We start from the raw sequence: 16549 nt of genomic DNA, 5'->3' as shown, positions 1-16549 counted from the left end.
CGCCATTGCTGTTTTGATCTCGCGTTAAGTAATCTCGCGTGATGAGATTTCCGTTCGAGATTGGCGAGATCGGCCTTTACCTCGTGGAAAGAAGACGATTGCCAAGTTGTGTCACGTTAAAACAAATGTTGCGAACAAGTGTTGCGAAATTTTATTGCGGAGATATCATAAAGTTGACTTTGAGAGCCTTGCATCATTGGAAGCAGAGTAAAGAGGAGAATTTATGAACTCAAAGACTGAAACATGGAATGAAACAAGAACCTATTTCTCAGCAAATCTTGTATGCCTGAATTATTCAAATTTTTGGAGCATTTGTTTATAAAAAATAAACCAATTATCAATGTATATTGTTGTTGTTTGTGTTATTATCTTATGCAATTGAATAAGTAGACCATTTCAGAATATGAAATTTGGGACTCTCTCGATGTACAATGGGACTCATACTTTTCTGATCAGCGAGTCCCTGGAGTCGCAGGGATCAAACTGTAAAATTATCACACGGATCAAACTACAATTATAACACACACACCATCGATCTTCCGGGGGCAACAGCTCTTCCTGAGGAGTCCTGAGTCTTTCCCAGGCCAGCTGGGAGACATACTCTCTCCAGCGTGTCCTGGGTCGTCACCGAGGCCTTCTGCCGGTGGGACATGCCCGGAACACCTCACCAGGGAGGCATCCAGGATGCATCCTAATCAGATGCCCAAGCCTGGCTCCTCTCGATATGTAGGAGAAGCGGCTCGACTCTGAGCCCCTCCCGGATGACCAAGCTTCTCACCTTATCTCTAAGGGAGAGCCCGGACACCCTGCGGAGAAAACCCATTTCGGCTCGTGACCATAGGCGAGGGTTGGAATGTAGATCGACATGTAAATTGAGAGCTTCGCCTTTTGGTTCAGCTCCTTCTTTACCACGACAGACCGATACAAAGTCCGCATCACAGCAGACGCTGCACCGATCCGCCCGTCGATCTACCGCTCCTTCATGCCCTCGCTCGTGAACAAGACCCCAAGATACTTAAACTCCTCCACTCGGGGCAAGATCTCACCCCCATGCATTTTTCATCTAAAAAAAATAAATCTGTCTTTTGGACCTGAACAAATGAACACTCGTTGTGCATTGTGCTGATGTAAATTACAGCACAAAATATTAATGAGTAAATAAGGGCGACAAAGAGAGTAACATATCGGGTCTATCCATGTGGAGGAAGTTAACAATTATCCACGACTTCTTTTAGTGGGTCAATTAAACTATTTGGTATAGTCCTTGTTTTGACAAAAGAGTTTTAATTCCTCTTCTGCTGATATTGTCTCACTACACTGGAAACAGGTTAAAAATCGACTGCCGTTCACAGGAAGCTAGCTCACGCAGGTAAATAAACTTGCGCTCGCAGGGAAGGTCATTTGTTTCTTTCTTGTTTTTTTTTCTCCATGTCATTTGAGGGATGCCGTACAAACCTAAACATTGTCAAAATATTCAACATATAAGACGGACTTTTTGCCTTCAATTCAAATTACTAATGAAACTATGCTTGCAATTTCTCGACATTGTTATCTGCGGCTGTCCAACTATCACTGCGCACTTGTCATATTCATCCATGTTTCTACAAATACATATCTTGTTTTCTCTCATATGAGCACTTTCTTGATATGCTTAAACTTTACTGACGTGATTGGCCGGCGGTGTTTGTCCAATTTCATTTGGCATTCTATGGGAAATGAAAATTACTCAAGCTGGAAATTATTCGGAGTTGCAGCCGCGTGATATCTTTACAAGCCCCAGTGGTCGGACGTCTGTTGCTGCAACAGTAATGATGTGGAAAGAGGGAGCTATCACGCTTGAAATGGAACTGAGCTCGTGTTACAGGTGGGCTGTTTGAAGCTTTACAGATATGCGGCGCATAGAACGAGCACTCTGTCCACTAATGAATTAGTCTTTTTTTCCCCTCTCCTCACCAAATGATTCTACATGTTAAGCCCGGAGATGGGCTTTGTGTCGTCAATTGTTAACATGAGACCGAAGCAAACCCTCAAACTGCTACTCAGGAGGAGCCACGCTTGTCAACAAATTCCACCAGGAGACATCTTCTCTCGGAGTAAAATACATTTCAATCTATTTGCATTGTATAGAATAAAACCAATGAGTTTATTTGCCTACCTGATGCAGCCTTTCAAAAGTATACTGTACTGGATAGGAATTCTGAATTGCACATGGCATCATTGTGACACATACTGTATAGTTGGAAAAAAAAAGGGTACTTATATAATTTATATTTACTGTACATTTCAAATACATATCCTGTATGCTTGATGTCATTTTAATTCTAAGATAATATTATTATTGTAACAGTCAGATTTGGGGAGGGGGTAGACTGGTGAATTGTAATGAAGGAAGCAGTTTATAAGGCTGAGGACAGATGGCAGCGGAAGACAATTATTTTATAAAGAAGGAAAGAGGGACAATGACGTAAGGGTGCCCAGGGCTCGGACGAAGGATGGAGGATGGGTCGGCAAAATACACTAAAGTGCCCATCTCTAGTTATTAATGTGAAAAATATAATTTCTCCGATGAACAATTGACACACAGAGTTGATTATAATTGGAAGTGTGGACATAAAGGTAGTCAGAAATTCACATGCAGTCGATAAATGCCGTGAGAAGCCGAGAATTCCTGGGGCGAATGGGCAGTCGAACACGAATTTATGCCATTTCAAGAAGCGTATTAAACACGCTATCTACTATCGGCGGTGGAAATGCCCTGAAATATTTTTAATGACGGCGGGGCAGGGGAGGGTGTATCCGACCTTGTTTTTAAATTTAAACCTCTGCAATCACAAATTGATGCTGCTTTAACTTGCACATTCAGCCACGATCAGAGGCGGCCGACATATTTGAAAGATTTTCATCACAGAGCCTTTTGTTGACTCCTGAGGACAGTGTACCAAAAGTAATACTTTTTCAAGCATTGACTTTGTTTACAAGGGTCTAAAGCTTACATTTTGTTTAGTTCTTCTTTTTTCATTTGTGACTCATGGCTTGATAATGCAGCATGATTATTCTCATTGACAAGCCCTCTTTATAGTAATTTGCCTGTTTATATGGAGGCATTGGGATGGAAAAGTCTGCAACTCCAACTATTCTGCATTAATTGAGATTCATGAAAGGTATCTGCTTGGATCGATGCGTATCACAGTTTCATGCATCTGGATTTTTATGTGCGCGCGACATGTTCTGGATTTGCCCCTCGTTGTGTTTTGGGACAAAAAGCATGCAAGTCTTTGGACATGAGGCCCTTGCTATCTTTCTGTCTTTGTTCGGTTCATTGTTTGCTACATGTGTCCCTGTTGCTGTGTCATGTGTTCCTGGTGTCCTGCTAGTTTCCTTTTGCGGTTATTTTATCTCCGGTTTTGGTTTGTTACTTTGAATCTTGGTTCAGAGATGTTAATTTAGTATACAGTATATATATTTTTCATTATTCCAAAGTGTCTTGTTTTCCTTGTTTTTGTTTTCCTAGTTAAATAGTTTTTGAGAGCACACCTGCCTTGCCTTTCCTGTGCGGTTTCTGATTTGGTGCGTTTTACATGAGTTTCCTGAGCATACTCTGGTGTGCTGCTTCTTCCACAATTACATGTGTCGTTATTTCAAAGACAATTAAACAAGCCTTGTAATTGCGTCACAGGTCTATTTGTCAGAAGCAATGTTATAACAGAAACATAATACACACCATTACATACATAACTTTTTTATTCCCACTCAGCTCAGCTGAGTGGTCCTGTCGATTCATCTCACTGATATGAATAAGAACAAAAAGGACCCCTTGGAGCATCAAACTACGGTTTTGTATATTGTGACTTACATGGGCATAACTCCTGACCGCTTGCTTTTCACTGCAGCATTACCTCACCTTGACTTGTCCCAAAGCACACAGACTGCAAATCAAACCCTACAGCCTTGCTATGACACATTCTGGTCGAGGCGCGTTCAGAGGAAACAGCTCATGTCAGCACTGACCTCACGGCTAATGTCATGCAGAGGTGAGGACACGAACTGCACCAGCAGCAGGACGACAGAGACACTTTAAGATCAGTTTGTCGGTCTTGCCCTCTCCACTGGCATTTTGCGAGAAGATGAGTGGAAATAAGGTGAGCATGTGTTTCCAATGTAACGTTATAACTAGTTTTACATCACTGGTGTACAGTAACTGGCTTCAAATGCATCAATACCGTTACATAAGGATTTGATAGACACCTCAGGGTAACTTCTCTGAGCCATGACGCAGGCACATGCTGTGATAGCGTTCTTGTATTGATCAGTTCTGCGTCAGCGCTTTCAATTGGTTTCCATCTTCTCTCATTGTGCTCTGTTAGGAACCTTTAAAATCGCTACAGGCACTTTCATGAGTGAATAAACTCAAATGCGAAATCCTGCAATACCTACCAAGCTGTCAGCAAAAAAAAAAAAAAACCAAAAAACCTATCTATCTATCTATCTATCTATCGATCTATCTATAATTCACAAGAATGAGGTGAAATGGTTTTTGAGATATTATTGGAAACCGTTTTTGGTGGTAGATGGGCTTCTGTTTTTGTTTTGTTATGTTTTTTTAGTGCGACTGTATTTCTCGCCCTGTGCATGTGTGGGTTCTATTTGGGTGACGGCTTCCTCCCACAGACCAACAGCATCAAGGTAAGGTTAATTGGAGATCTCTAAATAGCGTGTCGCTGCGGGTGCGAATGGTTGCCGTGTCTATGTGTTTGGTCTTTGATTGGCTGCGGATCTCTCACCCTTTGTCAGCTAGGATAGACCCCTGGAGAACCAATAAAGATATAATTGGAGGGATAATTGGCTTTTTGGCCACATGTTATTTTCCAGTGTGAATACGGTAACCAATACGGTATTCACTTCAACTGACAGGAAAACTGTTACATTTTTTTTCTCACCTAAAAAATATGATTTCTTTACAAATAAGTAATGTAGATGTAGTGTTGAACATCGAACCCTCCTGGTAAGAGCCCCGTTTCTTCCTCTTGTCTCCTTTTGGTTGAGGTTCTCTTTTGATTGTCTTCATTTCCTCAATTTCATTGCAATATTAACACAAAGCATCCAACTGATGGCTGTCAGAGGTAACCTGAGAGCCAGGTTGTTGATAAAAGTCTTGCTGACGGAGGCGATGAAAAACTGCAGAGTAAATTTGAAAGAGAGTAAAACCACTGACATTGAATAAAACCCACATCCATCAACTTTTCAATCGTGCACCACTGAGTCAGTCTTCTTCGATTTGCTCTGACACTACTGTGTCACACTGTTTCCACTGATGTTAACCTCACAGGATTTTCCATCACCCTTAGGAGCCAGCAGAGTGAAACAAATGGTTGTGAGGAAGATCTAGGAGCCGTTTGACGTCGCTTCCAGCTGCGTCATGAAGCCTTTTATCAAGCCTAAAGCAGGCGTAATAAAGCGGGCCGTTGAGTGTGATGATCCCCAATTCCTCAAATGTACTTGACCAACATGCACCTACTGCAGCACTCTTTATTGATTGATTGATTGATTGATTTTTTTAAAGGTAATGGCATCTGTAAGGCTCAGCACATGGCTTTAAATCCATGCCAATGGCTGGGCTGCTTCTCAGGAGTTACCATGGTGATGGAGCGGGAGAGCTTGATGATCACAGATAGATTAGCATCAGGGCTCTAAAGGTTGTGAGATAACATTATCAAATATAGGTTATGTCACATAAAGATATATTAGTATTGTAATGAATGCGATCATGCGTATGCTTGGGTAAATATTTCATAGTAACTGCAATTCATTGGAATGTCAGAGATTTTTCCTCACATAAGAGAATAATATACGGGAGGTGGGAAAAAATATGGCTTCATCACAGCATTGCAATATTTCCCCTTGCAATTCAATATAGATTCAGCAACTTCCACCCACCACAATTCAATATTGATTCAGCAAATCCTCTGAATTGATTCACCCCAGGCCAGCGAGGGACACTTTGCATGTGATTGGATGGCAGCTTCATTTAACACAACAACATGGCGACAAATGCAAGATTCTACTTTAAATCTGACATTGAGGTCATTTTGGATTCCCCTGTAAATTGCCTGAAAACTCCTGGGAAGCTCTGTTTGCACACAGATGACAACAGCATCTCCGGTGCTTTCATATGAAAGTACAGTTTTGTGGAAAACCGGCGGTTAAGAAGATGGTACAGACACGCTAACCATCCATCTATTTTCTCATCCGCTTATCTTCATGAGGGTCGCGGGCGGGCTGGAGCCTATCCAGCTGTCTTCGGGCAGTGGGCGGGGTACACCCTGAACTGGTTACCAGCCAATCACAGGGCACACAGAGACGAACAACCATCCGAGCTCACACTCACACCTCGGAACATTAACCTGCCATGCATGTTTTTGGAATGTGGGAGGAAACCAGAGTGCCCGGAGAAACCCCATTCAGGCATGGGGAGAACATGTAAACTCCACAGGAAGGCCAGTGCCGGAATCGAACCCTGCACTTCTGCACTGTGAGGCGGACATGCTGACCAGTCATCCACTGTGCTGCATGATACGCAAACCAAGATAGGCAATACCAACATAAAAACATGTCACAAGTCGCCATGCAGAAGCTGTACACAGCTGAAGACCAAATTTGGAATTGTTGATATCAGTACTGAGAGTGCCTCTATTTTGCTGGCAGTGAAGCCAAAAGTGAGGAGTTCTCCCTCAACAGCCAGATCTGACTATTAACTAATACACGAGGAAGCCTGTCGGTTCATGCAAGCAAGAGGTTGCATCAACATCAAGAAATCATCAGTCTTGGACTTTGATACCTGCAAGTCAAAGGAAACCATTTTGCACACAACGAAAGCGAAACACGGGCATGGAACTGAGAAACAGGTTTGCCTTATTGTCACCTGACCAGCAAGCCTCGGTAGATCACAGCACCAGTGAAAGATATGAAAGTGGACATTTTCAGCAAATGAGATCAGCTATGGACCACGAACCGATAATAAGGCACCAAAGCCATATCTGGCGAGAAACAGCTACTGTATGTAGCAGAAACAACACGAAGGTTCTGTGCTTTGACAATGACATGGTGTCTGATATTTCAGAAAAAAGTTGAGAGGATCGCTAATGTCGACTTTCTCTGACCAAATTATCAAGTGTACTGTGGGTGCGGCAGCTCCATGCACAAAGCCCACTGAGGCGCATCGTAGTTCCAAACGGGATGATAAATTAGACTTGTCCCGGCACCAAAATGATGTGCCCATTTTCACGCCAAGCCAAAATAGGGCCCTATGTCTATAGATATGTTTATTTATTTGAGTTTGAAGTTATTTTCATTTGAGATTTATTGATTGATTGATTTAATTCGGGTTGAATCTATTTGTATTTTATTAACACTATTAACTGTTTACTGTTAATTAAAGGTTGCCTTATGACATGCGGTGGTATGGTCATTTTGTACCTATGATACATGTGGAAGGGGGAGAAATAAGGTGTGTGTGGGGGGTTCCAAATAAAAATTCCCTTCGGGCCCTATTTGGTCTCAGGCAGCTTTGTTGGGTATGATAAGGCAAAATTAACTGTGGTGGATGTTTACAAATATTATTTGGTTTAAAACAATGAAAGAAAAGAATGTCCATGAAACTTCAGGCTCATTTGAACATTTTAAAACGTTCTACTTTTGTGTGATGACGAATGTGAAGTGAAAGTGGATGTGGGACAACATTCACTTAGTGCTTACTAACAGCCTTGTGGTAAGAATGTCTTTATGTCATTCATACAGTGAAGCTGAAGATAGATTGTAGAATCTGAGGAATACATTTACCATTTCAAGACGACTCATTGGGAATCACCAAGGTAATAAGAAAAGAAAATGTTGAGCTTTTGAGCTGAGATGGTAGAACCAGCCCAATAAAGAGCTCTCGGGTCTATCATGGTCGACAGCAGAATGGTCAAAGAAGAACAGTACATTTTTATTTACCTAAATTCTGCATTAAGGCATCTCACGACAGGCTTGGCCTTGGCTGCTGTCTTTGGAGACAACATGTTTTGCCTCAACACATAAATAATGCAACACTGGTGGTTTAGAATTGCTGCTGATTTATGAACAGCCCCCATAATTCAAAAGCAGTGCAGAAGCTGTGGTCATTATGTGTCTCTAGAGGACAATCGCTAACCCACATCCACTGTAACTACTGCTGCCTTTCAGGTGATTACAACGCCAGCAGGGTTTGGTGACTTTCAGCTCTTTTCTTCTCAGGCTCAAACAATTACGGCATCCTAATTATTTGCCACTTGAGCGCAAATCATGTTTACTTTAAGGTTATTAAACTGATTTTCCGGGTTTTGGGGGGACAACCTGAGCCATGTACTTTTGATTAAATATTTCATTGTCGTTTCTGACACCGTAAAATTAGTCACTCGAGGTCTATGAGAAATTAGTCTATAATGAAAGGACACATACCAGCACTCCCACACAGTTCATTTGTATTTTATAGCTAATTAGAAGATAGTCAAAAAAGTAGGAACTGATTTGATAACTGCTGCTTTGCGCACATTGATTTTCTTATTTCTAATCGTCTGCGTCGTGTTTATCAAGATTGCAGATGCTCGTGATGTGATGTGCCCTCTGACTGCGGTTCAATCGATTCAGCATCACAGTATCACATAAACGTAATCAGGTTATGGCATTGAACCTCAAGGCATTATGCACCAGTGCCATAAGTGTCTTGGCTACTGTACATCATCCCAGAAGTATTATGTGGACTGTCATTCCCCCAGCACCCAATATTCTCACACAGTCAATTGGACTGCCAAGATGGTGCATAATAGACAGAACAGATGACGCGTTCATCGTCAGGTGTGACAGTGGCAATGCCGTGTCAAAAGATTTTGCTCCTGCTAAAATTCTGCAACAGCAGCACATTTCAGTCTCCAGTGCATCAATTATAAATTACACTTCAACTTATGAGGACAGATAATTTAATCAAGGTCACTCGATCAGTCTATAATATCCCATATTAGCAGCAGCGATGCTGCCATTTCTTTCTCTATAGTTGCTCACGCTGTTAAACTACACAAGGACTTGATTGCGCATTGAAATTATCCAGCCGCCTTAATCGACAGACGTGCTGTAAAATACGAATAAGGTGTTTTTATAACGCATCGCGTGTGATGTTATGGAACAAATGACCTCCGTTTTTCTCACTTCCCTGCACCACCTCAATGTTGGATATTCATCACACGTTTGCTATTAAACAAGCCGTTCATTGAAGAAACATCGTTAGGTCACAGAAAGGCTGATGCGTTAAAAAATAATGAAAATAATTTGAAAATAGAGGTGTTTGACATTAAAACGTACTGTGCACATAACCAATAATGCACTTTAATTACGTCTAATGTGCAGTTACGGAAAGAAGATATTCCTTTCGGCTGCTTTACGGTGAAGAAAAATCAAACAAAATGGCACTTACCTTATCTTGGTAGATGAAGAACAGCATGATGGACAGGATTTCCAAGAAGAAAATGAGCAGAAGAAGGATGAAAAACTGTGGACACACAAAGAGAAGTGTGAGGACAAGTAGGTCACAGTCAATGCTGTGCGGGGGCACGGGGGGGGGGGGGGGGCATCCACAGTAGGGACCGCAGGCATCTGTGTTTAAAGAGTGAACAGAGTTTACATTTATGAGGATGAAAACCAGCAGCGTGATGGACTCTTGAACCGCAAGAGAAAAGAAGGCAAGTGTCAAGTAGTCAGCAAAGTAGGAGAGATTGAAGCATAAAAAAAATAACCCGGCCTTGAAATACAACTGTTTTACTTTTTCTTTTTGCTCGTTTGAGTAATGTGAAAAGAGCGCCATCTTAGTCACCACCAATCCCCGTCGATAGCATTCGTTCATATTACAGAAAAGATGAGTTGCTTGATGGGTGATATATCTTCTACCTGCGGGCGCGTGTGACTGCTTGAAACATTTCGGAGCACATCCATCAACTGCATACTCAGAATGGGCTTTAGAGCGACGCCGGGAGGTGTGAAACATTTCCCAAACGATAAAAAGTTCTAGACGGTCACAGAATGATGTCATTATCAGATGATAGATGTGATGGATCGGTTGCTTTTTCTTATGAGGCGTCTGTAGGAGCAAAGAGCTTTATTCATTTAAGTGTATTTATTTAAGTCTCCTGACAGCAGACGGATTACTTTATGGATAATATTTTATCATAAGTTAAAACATCGTCCCAATTTGTATCAAAGGCATGGGGGGCTTAAAATGGGCAAAACAATGACTGTCAAGGCATTCTAGAAGTGAAATCTGCTGTCTACTGTTGAAAAGCTCAGTGTCAGCCATGGGTCATTGCTCCTCCGACAAGATAATGTCACAAACACCCCCGCAGAATGGCTAAGTACAAAATACGAAATACTGGACTAGTCTGAAGTGGCCTTTTATATGATAATGATCTGAATCCCATATGTGCAAGGAGTTGAAACATGCCGTCTGGAAAAGGCACACTTCGAACCTGAGACAGATGGAGCAGTTTGCTCCCATGATAGAATTGATAAATTAGAGAATGGCAGACGGGTGAATGGACGGATGGATGAATGGATGTCTAGATAATATTCGATAGATAGATAGATAGATGTTTTCACACAGAAATGGAGAAATCCCAACACACTGCAATGTATCCTGTACCATTTTTGGCAATGCTAATAATAGTGGAACAGTACAGGGAATTGATTTTATAATAATGGAAATCATAGTGTACAAAATAAAATTGTCTTGTGGAAAAAAGGGGTTGGTGTGTGCAAATGCCAAAGATGTCAGCGGCAACAACACTGATGGATGAGAAACTGACTGGGCGTCACACTGATTGCAGCCCACACTGTGCACACTGCAGGTCCTTATGAATAAAATATGTGATTTTTGTAAGGCTTTATTTACCATTCTCCTAAATTGATGGAGTTGGCAAGAAAAAAAATCCCACTTCTGGATTGCCGGGTGGTTATTTAAGAAGGATAATATGCTCCATTGTGACTTGGGAATACGTATAACGTCTTACAGAATATTTGCTTTGATGACATTTTATCGATCCCTACAGAGGAGATTTATTTGGTAAACAGTAAATTACATGATGACACACTATTGTTTGACTGCACTTTTCTGCCTGCCTTTTGATGCGCGACTTCGATAAAAACATCAATTACACAAAAAGAAATTGTTTCACCATGTCTGTCTCGATTCACCCCTAAGAAAAACAAACATCTCTCTCCCTTGTGATTCTGTGAATATTTCACCCTTTAATTTGGTCTTTATGAGAAGCTTAACTCATCTTCTTTCGACCACAGGCCTTTGCCGCAGTAAGTGGGATCATTTGATAACGGACTAAATGCATCCTACTGTTATTGCTGTATATATCACAAGATAGCGATTGAATTACTGGGTGTACCTCAAGGAATCGTAAACTGACGGTTACTCTTATCAAACTGGATTGGATTGCTGCAATTAACTGAAAATTACCAAAATCCATTTTGGATCTCTGTAGAAAGGGTAATAATAATAAAACGAAAAACGGTGTTCCAATTTAGCCAACTGCAGGGGAATGGAATAGTTGTGTCCATTTAGGAATCCTAATGAATGTCAAATGAGGAGTGCAACTTTCCACTCAGGAATGTGTAGGATAAAACTGCACACATTACAAATTTGTTGACCAACTGCTTTTTAACTGTTTAACACTGTCCCGCAGGCCTTAAAGAGATAAAGCAAAGATCGGTAACCCAATCAATACAAGCAATTACAGTTAAGGGGAGCATGTTAAATACAACGCTGGTGCAAATTTATTTTCAATTTTATTGTTGGAGTCACATCGGAACCAACCAGACTGCAATTGACATTCATGGGACGTTGACTCTTCGTTAGACGAGAAAGTAGCCTGCAAATGAAATATGCTTTCAACAATACAATACATGCTGATTAATATAGCAATGGTGAAAGCATCCCCCCACACCCCCCAAAAAATGGTACGACCTTGTCATATAACGTCATCAATGTCCCACATGCGTACTACTCTTTGTGTTATTGAGTCATCCTTGTTGATCATGTTGAGACACCTATGTTACACCAGTGTACAAAATGGAAATTAGACTTTTTAATGTCGTGCACATAAATAGTTGGGTCTCTGTGGTGCCTGCCCACAGACTAAGTGTGAAATCAAACAATCAAGTCAATCTTCAGTTATCTTGCCCATTCTGTCAGCTGTTTTTCTATTCCACCCCAATGTAACAGTGGGGCTTTTGTGAATTACTCCATACCAAATATGTTTGGTTTTTTTAACTCATCTCAACTCAACTGTATTTATAGAGCAGTTTTAAACAGCCATCGCTGCATACAAAGTGCTGTACACGGAGCAACTAACATATACAACAGTAAAGCAACAAATCTGTAACAAAGACGGTAGAAAGCATCAAACAGCAAAACCAAGAACACATCTGAGTCATGCTGAGCCAAATGTCAAAGAATACAAGTGAGTTTTGAGGCGGGTTTTAAAGATGGGCAGCGAGGAGGCTTGCCGAATGTTCAGTGGGAGGCCATTCCAGAGAGAGGGACCAGCAACAGAAAAGGCTCGATCCCCTCTGAGCCTCAGCCTAGTTCTCGGTAACTCCAATAATGTCTTAAATTATTTTATTTACCGTTATTTTAAATTAAAAAAATAAAATAAAAGTGGTGGGTTGGGTGGATGGTTGGATTGATGAATTGATAGATAGTTAATCTCATGAGTGAAATTTGATTTGATAGCATTTTTCCAACCTTTCCATATTACAATTGTTTGTTACAAATAAATGTTACAAAAAGATGACTTAGCTTCAATCCCACCATCTCATTCACACACGCCTATCCACACACGTGGACACGCACAGGTTAATAATATTGATCTGATATGTTACGTCAACAGCAAAAAATACATTCTTATAATTATTTTGGGGGGGTTTGTTTTTGAGAAATTTTGCAAATAATATTGGTATTATGGCATTTACATAGTATAGGTGTGGGTCATTGATTACGGGAATTAGTGAAGTATTTACTTACAAGTTGTGGGCATTATATTAGCCTGCCAGCCCCTCATCTGGATGAGTTTAACAGCTTCGTGTTTCTTTTTAAATGTTATGTTCTTTGTAAATGTTACTTAAAATGAATGAAAAAAATCCTCACCAGAAGAAGCAGGCCGCTGGTGAACGTGAGTACAAAATGAGACGGCAAAAAGAGATTCAACCCATTGGATTATCAATCTCATGGAAGCAAGGCTCACTATTGACTCAGCAATAATGGGGCGGGATGAAGGTCGGCACACTGCATGAGAATCATCCATCCATCCACCCATGATCTGATCCACTCATCCTCACGTGGCTCGCAAGCGTGTTCGAACCTTTCCCAGCTGTCTTCGGGCAGCAGGCAGGGTAGACCCTGAACTGGTTGCCAGCCAGTCACAGGGCACACATAGGTAAACAAGCACTTGCACTCACAGTCACACCGAGGGGCAATTTTAGAGGGTTCAATTAATCTACCATGCATGTTTTTGGAATGTGGGAATACCCGTAGAAAACCCAGGCACGGGGAGAACATGCAAACTCCACAAACGAAAGCCGGGACCGGATTTGAATGCAGGATCTCTGCAGTGTGAGGTGGACGTGGTCACCAATCGACCACCATGCCTCCCACGAGAAAAATCTGCCCCTAAGAAAACATAAATTCACCATGGCAAAAAATAAATAAATGATGAAATGTGCAGAATTCCAGTGCGGAGGCCTGCGTGGGTTTTCTCCGGGTGCTCCGGTTTCCTCCCACATTCCAGAAACATGCATGGCAGGCTGATTGAACACTCTAAATTGTCCCTGGGTGTGAGTGTGGGCGTGGATGGTTGTTCGTCTCTGTGTGCCATGCGATTGGCTGGCAACCGAAACCGCGTCCCCCGCCTACTACCCGGAGACAGCTGAGATAGGCTCCAGCACATCCCCGCGACCCTAGTGAGGATGAAGCGGTTCGGAAAATGAATGAATGTGCAGAATTTTTGGTTCTTGTGATATTTTGATGAAAACATGGCAGAGACATGTTCTAAAGACACCTAGGAATTGTTGTCATCTACTGAAAAAAAATGCTCAACTTAAAAGGTCATTTGTTGTCATCTACTGAAAAAAAATGCACAACTTAAAAGGTCATTTGTTGTCATCTACTCCCACATTCTTGTCAAACTGGAAACTGTGGCCACATTTTTTGAAAAAAACACCATGACTTGTTTGTTGTTTTATCATTTTACTTTTATCACGGTTCGTTATTGAAATCTGTGCTCTATTAAGTGTGATGCTATCTGAAACTGAAATGGGTTTTTGAGTTGCGGTGACAATAAAAATGGCTACAAGAAAATGCACATATAGAGGCACTGCCTACATCACTTTACCCTGATCATGTAGGATCCACAGAAGTACAATACAGCAGAACCTTGCAGTTTACAAGTATTGTTTCTGTGTTTACAGTGAACGAATGAACAAATGATGAATGGCATTTTTATGATTGTGTCATGCATGTAATCGTACAGCCAGCCTGTATGGACTTATAAGACACCAAACAATCAAATGATCTGGCACCAGGCCCAAAGCACAACCAAGACTTGTGTCCACATCATATTATGCTATTTTCCAAGCTTTAGAAATAACATTTGTAATTACAAAAACATAAAAATCTAAAAGCTGTTAGATCTTTTCCTTATCTGGCCACTAGAATATGTCAGGGTTATTTTGTTTCATTAGACACGCACTCTCTCACAGCTGTTTTGTGGTTGTAGGGCACGGTTTACAAATCAGTGCCTCAAAGCAACTCGAGCAGTGCGATTAGCAGTGTTATTTCAACCTAACGTGGCTTAATTTGCAGAGCAACGACTTTGAAAGTCTATATGGGGATGGGCAATTAATTTTGCTAAGGGGCCACATGAGAAACTGTAACACTTGCCGTGGGCCAAGCCAACATTTTAACCTAAACTTTATCAATATTATTGTTATTGAATTGAGAAAAGGCTGTCTTGAATAGCCAATAAATTGTGACGTGTGCATTTTCATTCTAGTATGTAGCAGTGGCGTCTCGTCAAGTCCTTCAAAGCCTTCTCTGCTGGCCTAAACATTATCACATGCACCAGCCTGCATTGAAAAAGTTGGAGAAATGTATTAAATATCGGACATACATACAGTATATTTCCAACATTCTTTTTTTCTGTATTTAATAGTGTGTGTCTTGCAGTCAGTTGTAGGTTTCAATGTAAACTTCCCAACACCTTCAAATTCAGGATTGCTGGCCCCGAACTATTAAAATGACGTGATAGTTTGTATTTTTGGGGGGGGGGGGGGGGTTCTAAAAGAGTCTGAACCAATCAGGCTTCAGATTCAATATACACGCCTTCAAGAAGGCATCTGGGGACATCAGCACTTTTCCGACCTCCAATTGGTTCAGACCTACTGAAGAGGAATTCATTGCATGAAGTCACGAGCGGAGGACTGGACATGACTGAAAAAATATTTTCATGGTGGACTTTTCAAGGAAAGAAAAGAATATTTTGACTTCATGATCACTTTTATGGTCGGTGAGAGACTGTGGGCGGGTCGGATGTCGCCCCTGCACCATTCTTTGCCAAGGTCTGGTCTACATAATGCATTATCAAAACATATACAGTACCATATGTATGTAAGGTGCTCCAAGAAAGACTCCAGATATGGATTCATGCTACACAGTGAAAGTGAATGCCTTGTCGATTCACTAATTGCAAACTGACCTGCTGGCAAACCTTTGGGGGAGAATCTCAAGCTTACTATAAGCTGAAGAAACTCACCTATTCATGCCTATCCGCATTATCTTGTGCTCTTTTGGTACACCGTAAGATGCCACCCAAATGCCCCGCTTCCTTCTAAGGCATCATATTAGCGAAGGAGAAGCTATATGTTGGCCAGCAGCTGATCGCTGGCCAGCTTGACAGCGAACAGCAAACTGATGGAAGGTTTCAATTGAGTCAAGTCAAGTCAAGTCAACAGTATTTATAGAGCACTTTCAAACAGCCATCGCTGCATACAAAGTGCTGTACATGGAGCAATTTAACATGCACAATAAACAGTAAGACAAATCGGTAATAAAGGCGGTAGAAAGCACCAAACAGTAAAACCAAGAACAAATCTAAGTCATGCTGAGTCGAATGCCAAAGAATACAAGTGAGTTTTGAGGAGGGTTTTGAAGATGGGCAGCGAGGAGGCTTGCCGAATGTTTAGTGGGAGGTCATTCCAGAGAGAGGGACCAGCAACAGAAAAGGCTCGATCCCCTCTGAGCCTCAGTTTAGTTCTTGGTACTTCTAATAAAGTCTGGTCCACAGACCTGAGGCGCCGGGCAGGTGTGTAGGGGCGGATGAGCTCAGAGAGGTAAGGTGGCGCGAGATTATTCAGAGATTTGAAAACAAATAAGAGGATCTTGAAAATAACTCTAAAATTGAGATCCAACAGGCAGTTGAGGCTC

General features: G+C 41.5%; 1 protein-coding gene across 3 annotated transcripts in view; it reads right to left on the bottom strand.

Annotated features, from left to right (window-relative positions):
• Nucleotides 1-16549, bottom strand: part of tspan4a (tetraspanin 4a) — a 119114-nt gene that overhangs the window by 25115 nt on the left and 77450 nt on the right. For all 3 annotated transcript variants that reach the window (XM_086106553.1, XM_086106552.1, XM_086106554.1), the window contains one exon: nucleotides 9485-9559. In XM_086106553.1, coding sequence (XP_085962679.1) covers nucleotides 9485-9559 — 75 coding nt within the window. The remainder of the gene's footprint in view (nucleotides 1-9484; nucleotides 9560-16549) is intronic.

Source organism: Hippocampus guttulatus, chromosome 3 (genome assembly GCF_054856545.1).
Source record: "Hippocampus guttulatus isolate MCC_2025c chromosome 3, RoL_Hgut_1.0, whole genome shotgun sequence".
In the NCBI taxonomy this organism is placed as follows: Eukaryota; Metazoa; Chordata; class Actinopteri; order Syngnathiformes; family Syngnathidae; genus Hippocampus; species Hippocampus guttulatus.
Note: the sequence above shows the minus strand (reverse complement) of the source record. Positions and strands in the feature narration are given on the sequence as shown.